At 42.9% G+C, this 15,948-nt stretch overlaps 3 protein-coding genes and 1 long non-coding RNA gene across 5 annotated transcripts in view; 2 read left to right on the top strand and 2 right to left on the bottom strand.

The window, feature by feature from the left end:
- The window catches only part of LOC117218089 (uncharacterized), a 48,378-nt gene extending 46,569 nt beyond the window's left edge, over nucleotides 1–1,809 (bottom strand). Inside the window, exons 1-2 of the mRNA XM_033466166.2 lie at nucleotides 1,671–1,809; nucleotides 1,260–1,326 (exon numbers count right to left, since the gene is read on the bottom strand). The gene's annotated coding sequence lies outside the window, so the exon portion shown is untranslated. The remainder of the gene's footprint in view (nucleotides 1–1,259; nucleotides 1,327–1,670) is intronic.
- On the top strand, nucleotides 1–9,560 carry LOC117218088 (uncharacterized). Of its 2 annotated transcripts, none has more exons than XM_033466164.2 (3): nucleotides 1–863; nucleotides 5,060–5,453; nucleotides 5,531–9,560. In XM_033466164.2, exons 2-3 carry the CDS (start codon nucleotides 5,074–5,076, stop codon nucleotides 7,167–7,169), a joined length of 2,019 nt encoding a protein of 672 aa, XP_033322055.1. In that variant the 5' UTR covers nucleotides 1–863; nucleotides 5,060–5,073; the 3' UTR covers nucleotides 7,170–9,560. The 2 variants fall into 2 exon arrangements, with proteins under 2 accessions (XP_033322055.1, XP_033322054.1); XM_033466163.2 differs by lacking the exon at nucleotides 1–863 and adding an exon at nucleotides 1,985–2,125.
- On the bottom strand, nucleotides 8,808–12,725 carry LOC117218097 (uncharacterized). Its single transcript, XR_004489709.2, has 2 exons — nucleotides 12,486–12,725; nucleotides 8,808–12,404 (listed from the first exon to the last, which is right to left on the bottom strand). It is a non-coding gene; the product is annotated as an uncharacterized LOC117218097 (long non-coding RNA).
- Nucleotides 11,671–15,948, top strand: part of Hydr1 (abhydrolase domain containing Hydr1) — a 5,586-nt gene continuing 1,308 nt past the window's right edge. The window contains exons 1-5 of the mRNA XM_033466171.2: nucleotides 11,671–11,978; nucleotides 13,842–14,011; nucleotides 14,888–15,098; nucleotides 15,182–15,294; nucleotides 15,640–15,877. Coding sequence (XP_033322062.1) covers nucleotides 11,877–11,978; nucleotides 13,842–14,011; nucleotides 14,888–15,098; nucleotides 15,182–15,294; nucleotides 15,640–15,877 — 834 coding nt within the window. The 5' untranslated portion in view covers nucleotides 11,671–11,876. The remainder of the gene's footprint in view (nucleotides 11,979–13,841; nucleotides 14,012–14,887; nucleotides 15,099–15,181; nucleotides 15,295–15,639; nucleotides 15,878–15,948) is intronic.

The raw sequence follows: 15,948 nt of genomic DNA on the forward strand, positions 1-15,948 counted from the left end.
ATACCATCGAAACGCTTAAAATAGTCAAGATTTCCATGGTACTGCTCAATTACGCTGTACGTCAATGCTAATTACAATTCATTACCAATTCTCTACTTTATCGACTACATACATACATACGTACATTTCGACAATACCTACTATGTGATAATTCTTAACTTAACTTTTATTTATTCTATTTCGTTTCGTCCTATCAACGAAATTGTTTTTACAAACAACCGTTTCAGAACCGCGGTGATCTAAAATATTTTTTTAAGAAATTGATCGTATTATTGTAAAATGGTAAATAAGATGGTTGAAATAAAAGTTTGTAAGAAAGATGCTGCGGTGTTCAAAGAGCATTCAATTTTTTTAATTGTACGTTCGCATGACGGAATTGGTCGCCCCATCTCTCGGTCCGGTCCTAACCTAAGTTGTGCACCTTGACATGCACACGCAAACACACACAGCCGTAGATATGTGTGAAATTCGTATAAGCGCAAGGAGAAAATACGCGTAGCTCATTGCTGTCTGGGATTCGCGAATAAGTACGCGTTATCTAACAACAGATAATACTCGAGGCAGTGATTAACACGTGGAAGTAAAGAGAAACGTGTAACCGAAAATATTCTATACTCTGATGGACCGAAACGGTAAATGCGAACGCTTTCCGTTCGACATTGGACTTTAAGGCATTACAGATTGCCGAAACTACACCGTCCGATGAAATTGATAGAACGCATGCGCGCATTGTGTCACCAGTCGCGGATTCAGTGTTAATCGTAATCTCCTCGACGTTCGGTGTTAAAAGTGTCATTTGTGCAAGTAATAATTGCAACGCAGCAACGTGAACCGAAGAAAAAAACAACGGATCATAGGTCAAGGTAAATATGCGCCCGAACTGTAATCGTATTTCCTCGATGCATACGCACATGTACACGTGACACAAAGTACACGGACAGCAAAATAAACACGGCGAATCGATTCATTGATTTTTCAGCGCTCTTTATCGAGTGTGCGATGCACTTCACCGTGTCCAAACGAGATCGCGAGACATCGTTAATTATTCCCGGATATCTTGTGACGCGACGGCTATTGTTGTCACATTTACATATTCGCATAAGCTAATTGACAGCACGAGTCAGAGATAAAGATAAGTTAATGTAAGATTTAAATCCATGTTAAATAATCCGTCGATACACGCAAGGTTGTATCTCGCTGCGATTAAAACAAAGGTAACACGACTTTGAAAAGGGTTAGTTTTGAAAGCGCATGCGTACCTAGCGCGTACATTCTGGTAATCGTGTTGAATTAACCCCTTCGAGATTGAAGTACGTAAAAACACATCTGAAACAAGTAGTGAGCAGAAATTGATCAGATCGATAGACATAGCAATTATTTATTATCTTACAGGAGCAGTCACTTTTAAAGGATAATGAATATTTTTTCAAAAAAACAAAGGAGGTTAGGATACGCAACACGGGATCGTACTGTGATACGGAGGTCCAGAGGGCCGTGAATCCTGGCAAAACAAAGATATTTTCACGTCGACTTTTTGCTAATGCAAATCTAATTCCTAACATATAATTCGAATATTTATTGTACATTTTTGTTCTCTCACAGAATTCAGTTACAATATTGATATTTGTAACAGCATGCTTGCTGCTATGTTTTTGTAAAAAAAAACATACCTGTATTGTTACACACAAATAGAGAAGGAGTTGTTAACTCGTTTCGAAGGCACGTTTCATGGTGAAGTTGAGAAATTGAAAAATTGGACGTTGGCTGCAAATTACCGCTTTCTGGACCATCGCGCGGTCCGACCGGTTTGTTTTATTGAATGGAAGTTGCGTGAATTGGACGGGGGTCAAAAACACTGTGGAAACATGTCTGTGACAGTTAGCGAGACGGAAAGGAGGGAGGTAAATATAACACCCCGTTGAAGACGCGCGTCGCGAGACGAATGCGACGCAGAAAGAACGAGAGTGCGCGTCGGTAGGCTTTACCCTGACCTCGGTCAGACAGACGGTTTAATTTAACCGGGTCCCAGTAAACTCACAGTTCAATCTATCATTGCCCAGTGTCACGATCGAATCCACTCAGCGATTTAACCTCGCCGCCACGGAAGGAACGATCCACCTTTTTGGTATGTAATTCCCATTTTTATTTCTTTTTTTCGCAATTCGAGTCGGTACGAGTGTCGTGATTCTCTAAGCGGTTCCGATCGACGCCAATGTCGATATTCTCGCGCGATTACGGTAATGAACGTTCGACAAAGTGTTCGCAACACTAGACAGATAAAAACCTTAAAGATATATTCCGAAATGTTTTATAAAAACTATAGAACCCCGCAACAACTCGGTGTTCAGTTAACTTTTATTCGAAGAAAAACACGAACGAGTCAATTCTAGAATCAGCAGAATTTAACTATGAAGCGTTGAAATCGATTACACATTTAAATTAATCGATTTACGCATTTTTTTGCCATTAATTTGGTTTGTCGCTCGCAATTGAAATTAGTTATATTAACTTCGTTGCTAGACGATTCGTTAAGCACGGTATATTACTGTACTCGTGCAATGTTGAAGTGGTTTCCGGCGACCGGATAAAATAGCCACGTTTCTCAGAGACTGAGTCATCGTTTTACTCTAAATATATGCAACTACTTTATACATATATCTATATACGTTTTGTTTATAAATAACAGAAAAATATCGTCGCCTACATACGTTGTCACCTTTGTGTGACGGACGTCGATCAAACTGTGACTAATGTGATGACTAAACGTATAATTTCCAGAACGTTCAGGACATTGACTAACGGTTCAAAATCCGACTCTTGCGTTCGTGAACCAGCAGAAAAATCTCGACGTCTTTGCGTCAAGTCTCGACGTTTGTACCGTGAAAAGTAATAGAAATTATTAGCGGCGATATACATTTGCATGAACTTGTCATATCGGCGTTTACATAATCGCGGACGTCATGCAAGGAGATTAGATTGTTAGACCGTTCTGAATGATTGCTTAGTGCAGCATGTTTTTTAACCCCTTAACGTGCACGCTCGGGTTAACTCGAGCGCGCTAAACTGGCCAAACTGTGCACACTCGAGATAATTCGAGTGGCGTTGTACTTTATGCTGCTATAAATTTTCACGCTCGAATGCAATCGAGAACTGAAAATCATTTACATGGGATTGTAAGCTATAACATTTACTTATTCAAGTATAAAATATATCCTTTTTCTACTTATCACTTACGACTTGTCTCTTCCTTGTGAGCCGCTTTCCGACAGCGTATTCATATTCAGATTCTGATTCGCTCATTTTTCAATACATATTTTACTAAAATATAATGTAAAATAAAATATAATAGTAATAATAATAATAATAATAATAATAACAATAATAATAATAATAGTAATATTCTGAAAATTAGAATTGCAATAAAAATTTTGATTATTTTTGTATTTTTGTAATTTTCTTGCCAAGACAACGTTCTAAATTGTGTTTCTTTACATTTAAAAAAATTGATCTTTTTTGGCCGGCCTTTTTAAAAAAAACTGTGCATTAAGGGGTTAATATAATTCGCCACGAGAAGTTAGGACGAGCGTCATCACTCCAGACGTACAAAGAACCCGACGAAAATACAGCGGTCCATAAGAACGCGGATAAACTCTGCCAGAGGGGTTGGAACGCAACGGAGGGAGCGGCATGAATTCTGCTTATGGAAAGGTGGCGGGTCGGAAGGGAAACGATATTTGCAAAAAGTCTGAATGTCTCTGAATCCAAATGATCCGAAGCTCGCACGCATCGTCGCCGTCGCGTTCAAGTTGGGGGAGTAGTTCAAAAACGAAAGATTTGTGGCGCCAAAGGCGGGGCGACAACGAGAAATACAAGCATGAATCGAAAAGGGGGGGACGGGGGCTCGGCTCTTAGGGTGGATAGCAATGGTCCAGGCCCAGGGCGAACTATACCCGGCCAGCTGAAAGGGCAGCGAAGCGTGGTGAACAGCATTCTGGCGGAAAGCCTTCCTCCGCGCTTCGTTCGTGAAGTTGACTGCTGGCCAAACGCACCGTGGTTCTGAATCATGCTTCCAACCTCTTTTTCCGTATTATTATAATAACTATTTCATTTGAAAATACCATCGTGCGTCACGGGGTGTTCCTTTGGCCGCCATCGACGAATGCGAAAATCTCCTCGAACGTAATCCCGCCCCCCCCCCACCGTTCTAATGAGGATGATTGCGCTTGGAATTTAATGCCTACAAATTACTTCCATTAGTTGCGCGTGTTTGATCGCCGGACCGATCGTAATAGCCGGGGAGTGGGTGGCAGCATCGGCTGTGCACCGCGAGCGCGCACGTATAATTCGTCTTCCGTAACGTTTTTGCCGTTTAATTTGAATCCCGGTTCCGGTCGAATTACCGGAGCCGAACCGAGTCTCCCGTTGCAATGTTTCGCGATCTTATCGATCGCCTGCTCGTCGACTGCTCGTGTTTCGCGGGCGGAAGTTCAGGGCGAATTGAATGATAATAACGATCCGATGAATGAGGAGATGAACTCTTTAAATTCCGTTCCGTTGTCGCATTGTGCGCGAAAGCAGCGGACGGCATTAAAAGGTGCTTTATACGGAAACGATTGAAGGCTCTGGCTCAACGACCTGTGGCGCCGTGCATTGTTGCTTCGGAATTACCGGCCGTCAATTGCGAACTCTGTTCCTAACTGACAATTGCTCCACTTGCTTGGAGCCATTAGTACCCGCCAGTTATCTTGTTGGCAATGCACTACAATGAGCAACGACGTTGCTTCGGGTTCGACGTAAACCGCGGCACCGGTATTTTTCCCCTCCTTTCTCCGTGCATACGCTGCACAATAACTTGTACACTGCACCAGATGCAGGAGGAGCCGATGCATTTAATCCTCGCGACAGAATACACGTTTGTCCGGATCCTTTTTATTTTCGTTCGATCGAGAAAACTGTGATTTATGTAATCGGATCGGAAAGGAGAAGCCAATTGTGTGTAGTACAGCGACAAGGATTTCAACGAGCGCAGGATTTTAATAAATGCAATGTATTTTCGCAGATATCACCGCCAAGATGTCGGGGCTGTTGTTGATAGTAGCCGGTCTGCTGGCATCGTCGACGTTGGCCTACAACGGCGAGTTGGTGGAGCAAGAATGCCCGGTGGACTGTCACTGTCATTATTTTCGCGTCAACTGGGTGACCGACTGCTCCGAAAGCAATTTGACGAGCATCCCCTACGACGAGCTCAGCCCTAATGTCTACGTCCTCGATATGAATGGGAACAACATAGCGAAGATCGAGCCATTCCCAAATTCGATTAAAATCAGGCGTCTACAGATGGCCCACAATCGTTTGACCGAACTCAAATATCATTCGTTCGCTGGGCTGACTTACTTGCTCGAGGTTGATTTCTCGTGGAACGGTATCACCCACGTCGACTCTGAGGCGTTCAGGTGAGTTCCGCTCTCGTGAAATAAGAATTCATCCGATTTCTTTTTTGGAACTAATTTTTCATTGCATCCTTCAACAGTGACAGTCCGGGCCTGATTACCTTAGAGCTCCAGAACAACCCTCTGGCCGAGGTGCAGGATCACTTTTTGAACTGTCGCACCCTGCTGTATCTGGACCTGAACTCCTGCGGTATTCGCCACTTGAATACTCGGTTCTTCCACAATACGACCAACCTGAACAAACTCGATCTCTCCCACAATCCTCTGGGTAGAATACAACCAGGCCCGTTCGATCATCTGACCAATTTAGAGTACCTGAAACTGAATTCCTGTAACTTGACTTATGTGTCACCCGCCGCGTTCGCTCACCTGGAGAACTTGCGCGAGCTCGAGATGGCGGACAACGATCTGCGCACCTTGAGCTGGACCAATGTGCTGGCTTCCCTGATCCGTTTGGAGCACTTGGACATCCGAAAGACCGGAATCGTCAATTTGCCCGGCGACGCTTTCGCCATGAACCCGTACCTCCGGCAGCTGATTCTCGCCGACAACGAGTTGGGCCACCTGGACGTGGGCAACACTCTTGGTCATAATCTGCACAGCCTCCAGTCGCTGGATCTGTCGAATTGCAACTTGCAAGATCGTTTGTCCGAAGAGGCGTTCAGAAACGCCAGCAAGCTTCGCGTGCTGAATCTAAGCGGTAACCCGATGTTCGCAGCCGATCTGAGCGCCGTTCTCCGTCACTTGCCGAAGCTTCACAAGCTCTCCTTGAGCAACTGCAGCTTGAAGCGTTTGCCGAACGCCTTCGACGTCTTCGAACACCTGCAAGAGCTAGACATCTCTCACAATCCTCTCTCTGACGCGTTCGTCGGCCTCTTGAATCCCTTGGAGTCTCTAGAATACCTGGACATGTCCTACTGCGACCTCGGCTACGTCGGCAACCACACTTTCTCCTACATGACCACCCTCAAGAAGCTGATACTGTCCGGGAACAAACTGCACACCCTGGAGGAGGGCCTGTTCGCCAATCTGACGCGTCTGGAGAGCCTCGAGCTCAATAACTGCGATCTCAAGTCTCCTTTAGATTCGAAAGGATTCGGCAAACGCGAGAAGACGAACATAGTCGAGCTGAAGCTCAGCGGAAACCCGCTGGAAGTTCCAGAGGACGGCACTTTTCTATCCAGCCAGCTGTCCAACGTGGAGATCCTCGACCTCAGCAACTGTAACCTGGTGCATCTGAACCAGGACCTGTTCGACAACACCAGGAATATCACCCAGCTGAATCTGTCCGGCAACAACATCTCGGGAGCCCAGAATCTGGCTTGCTTAAAGAAGCTGCGTGGATTGCAGCACCTGGATCTCAGCAATAACAATCTCAACACCATCAATCCGCAGGTCATCAAGTTGAACCCCCGTCTTCTGTCCTTGAACCTACTCGGCAATCCGTTCGTCTGCAATTGCTCTGTTGCGGACATGTGGGACTGGGCCGTACAGGTAAAGAACGATCTCCACGTGTTGGTAGGCAGCCAGCCGGCCAGCTTCGAGACCGGCGCCGCGAAACTGAGGAGGAGTCTGACCTGCACCTACGAAAAGGAGACCTATCGCAACCTTGTGGACCAGGCGACCGGCGACCAGCGCCGACTTCGAAAGGGAGACATGACCCCCACCCGCACTTGGGCGAAATACGTCCGCGAGTCGAACTGCGGTCACAGCTCATGATATTGGAAGCAGTTTCAACAGCCACTTGTGTACGCCTACGAAGGCAAGGTGCGCGATCCCAAGACCGAGCTCTAACGCACCTTCTCGCAGGCGGCGTGTTCTCGCGACTATTATCCTGTATTTGTTACCAGTAAGATCTTCCAATGCACAGATCGTGCAGTCGACCTTCTTGAAACCTTGTTTAACAGAGGGTTGAGCGTACGACAGATTTTTCTATGGACTTTGTTAGCGCAGCCGTACTCTTAGAGATAAGATGAATTTCGATCATATTCGTGTCTTTTGTAGAACGTTCGTGACGCGCGCGAATTCAAAAGTCTTTTTAACTTCAGTGAAACACGTTGACAAAGTTTGTACGAAAATTGATACCTTACGCAAGACGTCTTGTACTTCCGCGATGTACAACAACTTTATTTTTATAGACGTAAGAACAGGGTGCATCGGTAGTAGTCACGCAGACCATGTCAGGATGTTGAAATAGTTTTAATAAGCTCCCGAGAGCGAATTGTATATAAGTTTGCCAATCTGTCTTTTGGTAGATACATCGTCGAACGGGTTTGGACTTTGTCGGTTGCATAATTACACGAGGAGCGTTCAAAAATAAGCGATCTATGTATAGCTTCTCGGATCGATCAAGACGCCGAACGTGACGAAGGGTGCTAATCATCGTAATGATCCTAGTCCTTTACGTGTTGCTAGTCTTTGTATATCGAAACGTCTGACAGTTTCCACGATTCGTACGTTGATTCCTCGAATTCGGTGCTGGATTCTTCCTGTTAGCGTTTTTCCGTCGATCCAGTTCGTTATTTCTTTCCGTTGTTCCGAGTATCCGCTGCCAAGGACTTCCGGTTGACTATTGTAACGGAGTCAATCGTTCGGAATAAGGATAGGCTCGGTGCAAACATTAATGATAGTTCAATTTGTCACGCGATCGTACTCTCATTGGTCCATCCCGCAGCGCAGTCCTTGAACTTCAATCAAAGCGGGCAACGGCGTTGAAAATGAAGGCGCGAAAATTGTAATATTGACAGAGGACACATATAACAAGACCGGATAAAGTTTCTTGAGCGGAAGTTCTTGAACTCGTGACGAAGTTGTCGAAAGTTCTCGAAAGTTGCAGCTCCGTTGCAGCTCCGTCGCGGCGGCTGGCTCATGTAAGCGCGCCGTGATTAACAATTGTTAAGTTGTTGCGTGTGAAGCGACTGATTTCTCTGATTGATATGTCTGAGTATGTCTTCGCGAATGAAAGTTAGCCAGTCGTATCACCATTTTTGCGTCGAATTGAATCGTGCGTTCTGTTGTTTGAGATACTTTATTCATAGGATGAAGTCAGTCGAATATTAATAGGTCTTAGAGTTCGAAAAGAATTTTTTTTTCAAAGAAGAATAATTAGTAATATTTGTCTACTTCGTGTGTTACAACTTAGTACAAAGTCCTTCCACGCTTGTCCGGCAATGAAAGTGTGTTATATAAGACTATGAGCTTTGTCAGAGACTCACTGCACTAAAAAAAAAAGAAACTCAGATCCTCGCCGCATAAAAAGAAATCGAGGTTTGTTACACCGATTAAACTTCTGTATACGATAACTGAACGCCTAACTCACCCGACTTCCAGATCGATTGAAGTAGAACAAGCCAAACGTTATCCAAGCCTATAATGTTCGTTTATTATTTGTTCTTTATTACATATTTATTAAGTTACTATCATTCAATATATTCGCTATAGACAGCGTTGTATCATCGTAAAAGTCTTGATACTTCTATAAGTGTTAATTTTTCTCAATTAGAACAATTACAGAAGAACACTCTAGTATCTTTTGTTATTAATCATCCATTCAAGACTTTAACCGTGCCGTAATCTACTTCTTATCTTTTGTTACCGATCATGCTAAGATACACCAAGAAACGTTTCTCTCCTCAGAGGATTCCCTTGCGGATGTATACTTACCACGATAAACACGGTTTTTTGTGAGGTGGTGCCGACAGGTATCATCAGAGAATTCTCTGTACCAATTCCGCAAATAGACTGCAAAGATTACGCATTTATAAACCATACGTCTACGTACGGAATAATTAAATAATCGACCAGTCTTTTATTCGAGATCAAACGCAGCGAACACCTTTAGAGAAGAAACGGAAGTTCTGTTAATCCTTTGTCTTCGGTAATCCATACAGATAAAATAAAGATCTATATTTCCATGAAGTTTATTCCGATACGAGATCTACCAATGACGGGAACATTGCACATAAATGAGACAATGAAAATCTTGTCTCAATTAATATAGTAGACTGTAAGTCGCGTTCCTGAGATCAGCACAAGTGAACTCAGCCATCGATGCCATTATGTTCATAAAATGTACAAGACTGTTTAATAAAGGAGTCATTTTTCTTGGTACGCGTTTGCTATTTTGTCTCAGGAGTTCAAAAACACAGTCATTCTATTCTCCTTGAAATACCTTCTATGTCGACGCAGTACAAATAAACCGATAACCAGTGTTCTATTGCTTTAACAGTTATATTGTATATTTGCAATGTAAACAACTTTATCTCAACTAATTAGCTATTGTTAAATACGAAACGGTTGTTAAATAAAAATACGAAACAAAACGCGCAATTTTTCACATTATTATATTCAATATATATATATATATGCTCGATATTGGTTCCAAAAATATATAACATATATTGTATAAAAAAAATGCTCTATATTGGTTCCAAAAATATATAACATATATTGTATAAAAAAAATGCTCTATATTGGTTCCAAAAATATATAATATATATATTTTTGGAACCAATATCGAGCATTTTTTTCATTAGTCAATCCATCTCCGAATGTGTGATTAATGTTTCTCGAAGCTCGAGCTGCGCTATGTTTCCATCTGGTTTCGGAGAAAAATAAAGTAAAAATAGATTACAAACACGAAAAAATTTTACGAAATGAGTAAGAAAAACACCGTTAAAATTTATAAATAAAAACATCGAGCGCACGTTACAATGAACCTCTCTCAGTCGCAGCTGAACGCAGACTAAACAAAAACGCCCGTTTCATAGTTTTCAACCTAATAAATTAATGATATATTACTATATTTCGAGAGTTATGAAAAATATTAAAACAGTCGTTATCTAAGCTCGTGCATCATGGACGTCTGTATATATATATATATGAATATATTAGCAAGAGTAAAAAATTAATGGTGTCTGGTCACCGGTAATTGTTATCGTATTGTTGCAAATCAGCAAAAGCAGAGCGCATGGATCGTTATTTACTTGATCATACGGTGATCTTAGCCGCGAGAATAACCGCAAGCGTATCTCGGTGTCCAGAAAGAGGAAACCCGAGATTCAGAATTGCAGCATTTGAAAATGAATGAGACTACAGCGCAACGAGTTTAAAAAAAGCTGCCGACCGCTTTCTCCCAGCTGACTTGAGCCTATGCTCCAGTTCCTCATTAATTTTCACTCGGAACAGAGTATTTTAAGCCTTATCCTCTAGTTTTAATCTATGTTAATCCTTTTAATTTGTGTTAATTTCATGTGTCTGCTCTTGCAACACGCGACAGTGTTGATAACTCCAAAAACAATATCACTTAGACAAGAAACGTTTGCTTTGCCAAGTATTTTGAATTATTCGCCTATCGATCTTATCGAACTCGATGATTTTCGACTTATCGATATTAGATATCGGTTCGAAATTTTCCCAAATCTTTGATTAGCTAAAAATCGCATCGTGCTGTTATCGATTCCCGTTGAAGCGTGATCATGCAGATTATGAGTCAAGTAAAAACGTATTTTCGCCATTCCATTTGTTTGTGTTGTCGCATATGATTCATCAAAGAAAACAATGAATCATCGTCCATACTAATATACAATACTTATATGGGTAGGTATCCGGGCACCCAGGTAGTTTGTAAAAAAAAAAGAAAAATAGCATTATTCATCAAAGAAATAAAGGAAACTATTATGTCCCAAGGGGCTTTGGAGACGCGGAGAGGATTTACGGTACATTTTATTATTATCGGTGACCGTCTAATCCCTGCAGAAACGATCACCGTGGGCCCTCGATGACCGCATTTGCACCGTTTGACGTGGATTGGCCGAAACAAGTGCAGCTGCATTACCACAGAGTGCCGATACAAAAGTTCACGCCGTCGTCGTTACATAACTCTGTCACGGAGACGCAACCCAGGGGGCGTAAAGAGAGGAGAGTCGAGAGAGGAAGAGAGAGGGAATACCCGTCTCTCTCTTTCTCTCTGTCTCTCTCTCTCTCTCTCTGTCTCTCTCTCTCTCTCTTCTCTCTCTCTCTCTCTCTCTCTCTCTCTCTCTCTCTCTCTCTCTCTCTCTCTCTCTCTCTCTCTCTCTCGTATCGATGTGGGCTGGTAGCGTGGACAAGAGAGCCAGTTCATAAGTGTGGGAGCGGATCCGCTCGTGCGCACGTGACCGAATCCTCGGTGTATCTATAGCGAACATCTGTATAGTCTCGGCGACTATCGGCTATCGGTCGCTCGTAATGCTAGTAAGCTAGTTGGCCGTCCAATTATTTGAACGTCATGCGCGTGGACGCGCGGCTCTCTGCGAAACCGTCGGCGATCGGTTGTTGGCTACCGGCATCCGACGGGCAAGGATTGTCAACGGACCTGGCGGACACACCGGCGCGTTCACGTCGCAAGATTGCCCGCAGTCTGTCGGACGTATCGATAGAGTTACAGCGATGGAGAACATGCTCGAGCCACTCCTCGACATCCCGACGGTCTACTACGGGGCGCTGCTGGGCTTCGGATTCTGCGTGTATTATCTTTTCGAAGTCGTCAAAGTGAGTAACGTCGGCACATCGATCATCCAAACTTCTCCACTCCCCCCTGCAGCCGCACAACCTATCCGACAATTTCTCGCGACATCCGACAATGTTTTTCCCCGACGAACGTCCGACGTTTCACTCGCCGGACCCGCCGGTAGATGAATGAGGAAGCTGCATCATCGACGAATCGAGCGCGCATTGCGGCGTCAGATATCTCTTTGGTTGTTTTATTCGAGACGCTGCTCTCTGCATACTGTATGCGCCGCACGCGCGTCCTCCGGATCGAGTGTACGATTTTTTAGCCGGATTGGTCCGGCGAACTGTCTGCTCCCCCGATCGAAATTTTTCGACCGTTGCCGTGTTTCGTTTTCATTCCCAAAAGATAGGAGGCAACGTGGTTCTCTCTTATTAGAAAGATTCGAGAACGCAGGCTGAGCGTGGCTGTTGACAGAAAAAGGTTAAGTAACTCGAACGACCAGGGTTACGGGAAATTACTATTATTTTATCACGGTGGCAACGTACCGGGTGTTTCCTATTCGGATCGGTTCCGGACTTTGAATAGTAATTGAAATTTTTAGACTGTACCATAGAGCAGACGGTTACCGCTTATGCACAGACTTTTAACCTTCATTAAGCTCAATCAACGCCGCGTTTGGTTCAGAGTCGCGCCTATATCGGGACTGCCTTGATTCTATTGAAGTTACCATTTGAACGGATCAAAAAAAAGTACGCTCGTCTGGAGAATTTCGCGCGGTCAATTGATTTCCGTGGCGATGAAAGGGTTATTGACACGTCGAAGACGCGCATTCGTTTCCCTGATTATACACGCCGGGGAGAAAACAAAGTATAAATCGTTTCTGCGGTCCCCGTCGCGGATCGGCATTAATTGTTGGAATCTACGTCGTGTCGCTTTTATTCGTGATTATCAATTTGTCCTCGATATTGCAACCTTTGGCATTTCTTACATGAATAACTGTCCGCGGCGATACCGGCGTTCAGTTTTAACGCTCGTGCGACCCTCGGGGGTGAACAGTTCCAAATTGTGATCTGTCGATTTCTTTCATTGTTCCTAACGCTTTATTATTATTTTTTTTTCATTCAAACGTATCTTCATCCGCACGAAATAATGTCTGCCATTCAGTTGCAAACGCGAAACGGTTTACATTCGCTAAAGTATAGAAATATCGGAGTTCGCGTTATCGCGAGATTAACCGTCTCGATTTCGTTTTCGGCGAAGTGTGAATCAGGAACGTGACTGATACGAAATATCGAGGTGATCCAAAGTTCGAAATCAGTTTATCGTGCAACTTCGTCGAAGATCCAGCGATATTATTATACGAATATCGTTCGGCGAGTCGCACGACCCTTTCGTGGTCCATGGCGATGCCACGAGGAGATGCACGATACATTAATTTGACCTTAAAACTCCGTGGCACTCGCCCCGGACAAATTGCGCGCGCGCCGGTGCCTGGATGCGCGCGCACTCTACGCGAAAACCGGAACAGGTAACTCGAACGCACCGACGAATAAGCCAGTCGAGAATAATGCAAATGTTTGAATAGGCAGATTTGTTCATGAATACAACGCTTGCTCGGGCACGCCGGGCTTTTTTTCCGATTTAATCGGATCGTGGGAAAAGAATACCGTTTTCAAACGGAATTTATATACACTGGACGTATTACCTAATCAATCGTGTTACCGTTTTCATAGTCCGAATAAACATGAATAATAATTAGTGCATACATATATGCAAGGATGACAATGCGTGAAATATCACTTTTAATGAAGATCGTGTAACACGCGTTATGGAGATAGAAAGAGCTTCGATCTATTTAGAATTACATTAAGAAAACGCTAATCCAGTGATATAATTTTCAGACGCCGATGCTGGTCTGTGCGAACGGACCGTTTCGATCATTCCTCGAGGAACGCGTGCCTCTGGTTAGGAACAAATTTTGGCCGACCTTGTGGTGCTTCGAGTCGAGAGCACAGACCATTATAGCGAGCATTCTTAGGTCGCGAATTTTGAAGCCTATTATCTATCGCAGGTTGGTAAGTTTACCTTGAACCTCGTGATAACGAGCGGAGGAGCACCGCAATTGATTTTCCAATATGAAAGAACTACAATTTAGCAACTATTTCGCATGATCCTATTTATAGCACTCTTGCAAAGTGTGCTGCCTCTTGACAACTAATTATCGCTGGTCCGTGGACTTTTATACCGAACGTATGTTGTCTCGAGTGCGACAAATTCAATTGAAATATCTTTCAAATGGGCAAATTAACCCCTTAACGTGCACGCTCGGGTTAACTCGAGCGCGCTAAACTGGCCAAACTGAGCACACTCGAGATAATTCGAGCGGCGTTGTACTTTATGTTGCTATAATTTTTCACACTCGAATGCAATCGAGAATTGAAAATAACAATATGAAAGCAAAAAAAAACAATCGTTTTATTGATATTTATCATTTACATGGGATTGTAAACTATAACACTTACTTATTCAAGTATAAAATATATCCTTTCTCTACTTATCACTTACGACTTATCTGTTCCTTGTGAGCCGCTCTCCGACAGCGTATTCATATTCAGATTCTGATTCGCTCATTTTTCAATATATATTTTACTAAAATATAATAACAATAATAACAATAATAATAACAATAATAATAATAGTAATATTCTGAAAATTAGAATTGCAATAAAAATTTTGATTATTTTTGTATTTTTGTAATTTTCTTGCCAAGACAACGTTCTAAATTGTGTTTTTTTACATTTAAAAAAATTGATTTTTTTTGGCCGGCCTTTTTAAAAAAAACTGTACATTAAGGGGTTAAATTATAGTATAACAATATAGTACTGCATAAAAAGCCTGCAGTCCAATTATCGCGTTTTCGAACTGTAATTAATTTTTCATTAAACAGAGAAATCCTGTGCTTGTCGGACGGAGGCGAAGTGGCCTTGGACTGGGAGGAGGAAGGATCCTCGACGACCTCGCCGATCGTAATCATCCTACCAGGACTCACGGGTGCCAGTCAAGCGGAATACATAAAGTGCCTAATTACGTCGGCTAAAAAAGTCGGCATAAGATGCGTGATTTTCAATAACAGAGGCCTGGGAGGCGTAGAACTCAAGGTGAAACATTTGTAAACCTAATGAAATACTTCGTTCTTTTTTTTCAGGAATATTATTAATCTTATTCGCTGTTACATTTGTAGACCCCGCGGACGTATTGCGCAGCAAATAGCGACGATTTGTCCGAAGTTATTGAACACGTGAGAAAGCTTTACCCCAATGTGCCCCTTGGAGCGACCGGGATCTCTATGGGAGGGTAATGATCATTCAATCATAGTTTGTTGGAACGCATTATGCTCTGTCCAGTTACGAAGTTCATATTTACTATAAAAAGAAACTAGCGAGTACTTTTGCACCGGCTTTGTATGAAATTATTGCAAAGCCAAAGCGAAATCAATTGGCTCGAGCCTGCTCGTGTACTATCCCCACCATTCTGACATGATTCATGAATCATGATTCATGTTATCTCTACCTTGTATATCTCCTCGAATTTCATCTATATAATCGATCCTGTGAACGTGTTATCATTACCCACCGACGATATACGTTTTTTAATGTTTAATATTTAATCGATGTCTATAAAATTGATCGATATTCGCAGGCTCATATTGGGTAACTATTTGGCGCAGCAAGGATCAATGGCGAAAAACAAATTAAAAGGATGTTTCTTAATCTCTGTACCGTGGAACGTTTTCGCGGCGACGAAGAATACGGAAGAGAATTATTTTAATTTGATGATGAACAAGTATTTGGCTGGAACACTGCGTAAAAACATACAACGATTACATTATGCGACAGAAAGCGGGTTCTTCGATGTGGACATAGATACTCTCCTAAAAGTAAGCTCGATCAAGCGTGCGCGAAGAGTACTCTACATACAATAAGTTTTCGGATGAAAATATGTCTTTTA

Source organism: Megalopta genalis, chromosome 1 (genome assembly GCF_051020955.1).
Source record: "Megalopta genalis isolate 19385.01 chromosome 1, iyMegGena1_principal, whole genome shotgun sequence".
NCBI classification, from domain to species: Eukaryota; Metazoa; Arthropoda; class Insecta; order Hymenoptera; family Halictidae; genus Megalopta; species Megalopta genalis.

Excerpts from the sequence above, each read along its gene's own strand:
- LOC117218088 (XM_033466164.2), top strand. The coding sequence starts at position 5,074 with ATGTCGGGGCTGTTGTTGATAGTAGCCGGTCTGCTGGCATCGTCGACG. Across the intron at positions 5,454-5,530 it reads GTCGACTCTGAGGCGTTCAG|TGACAGTCCGGGCCTGATTA; the intron begins GTGAGTTCCGCT and ends ATCCTTCAACAG.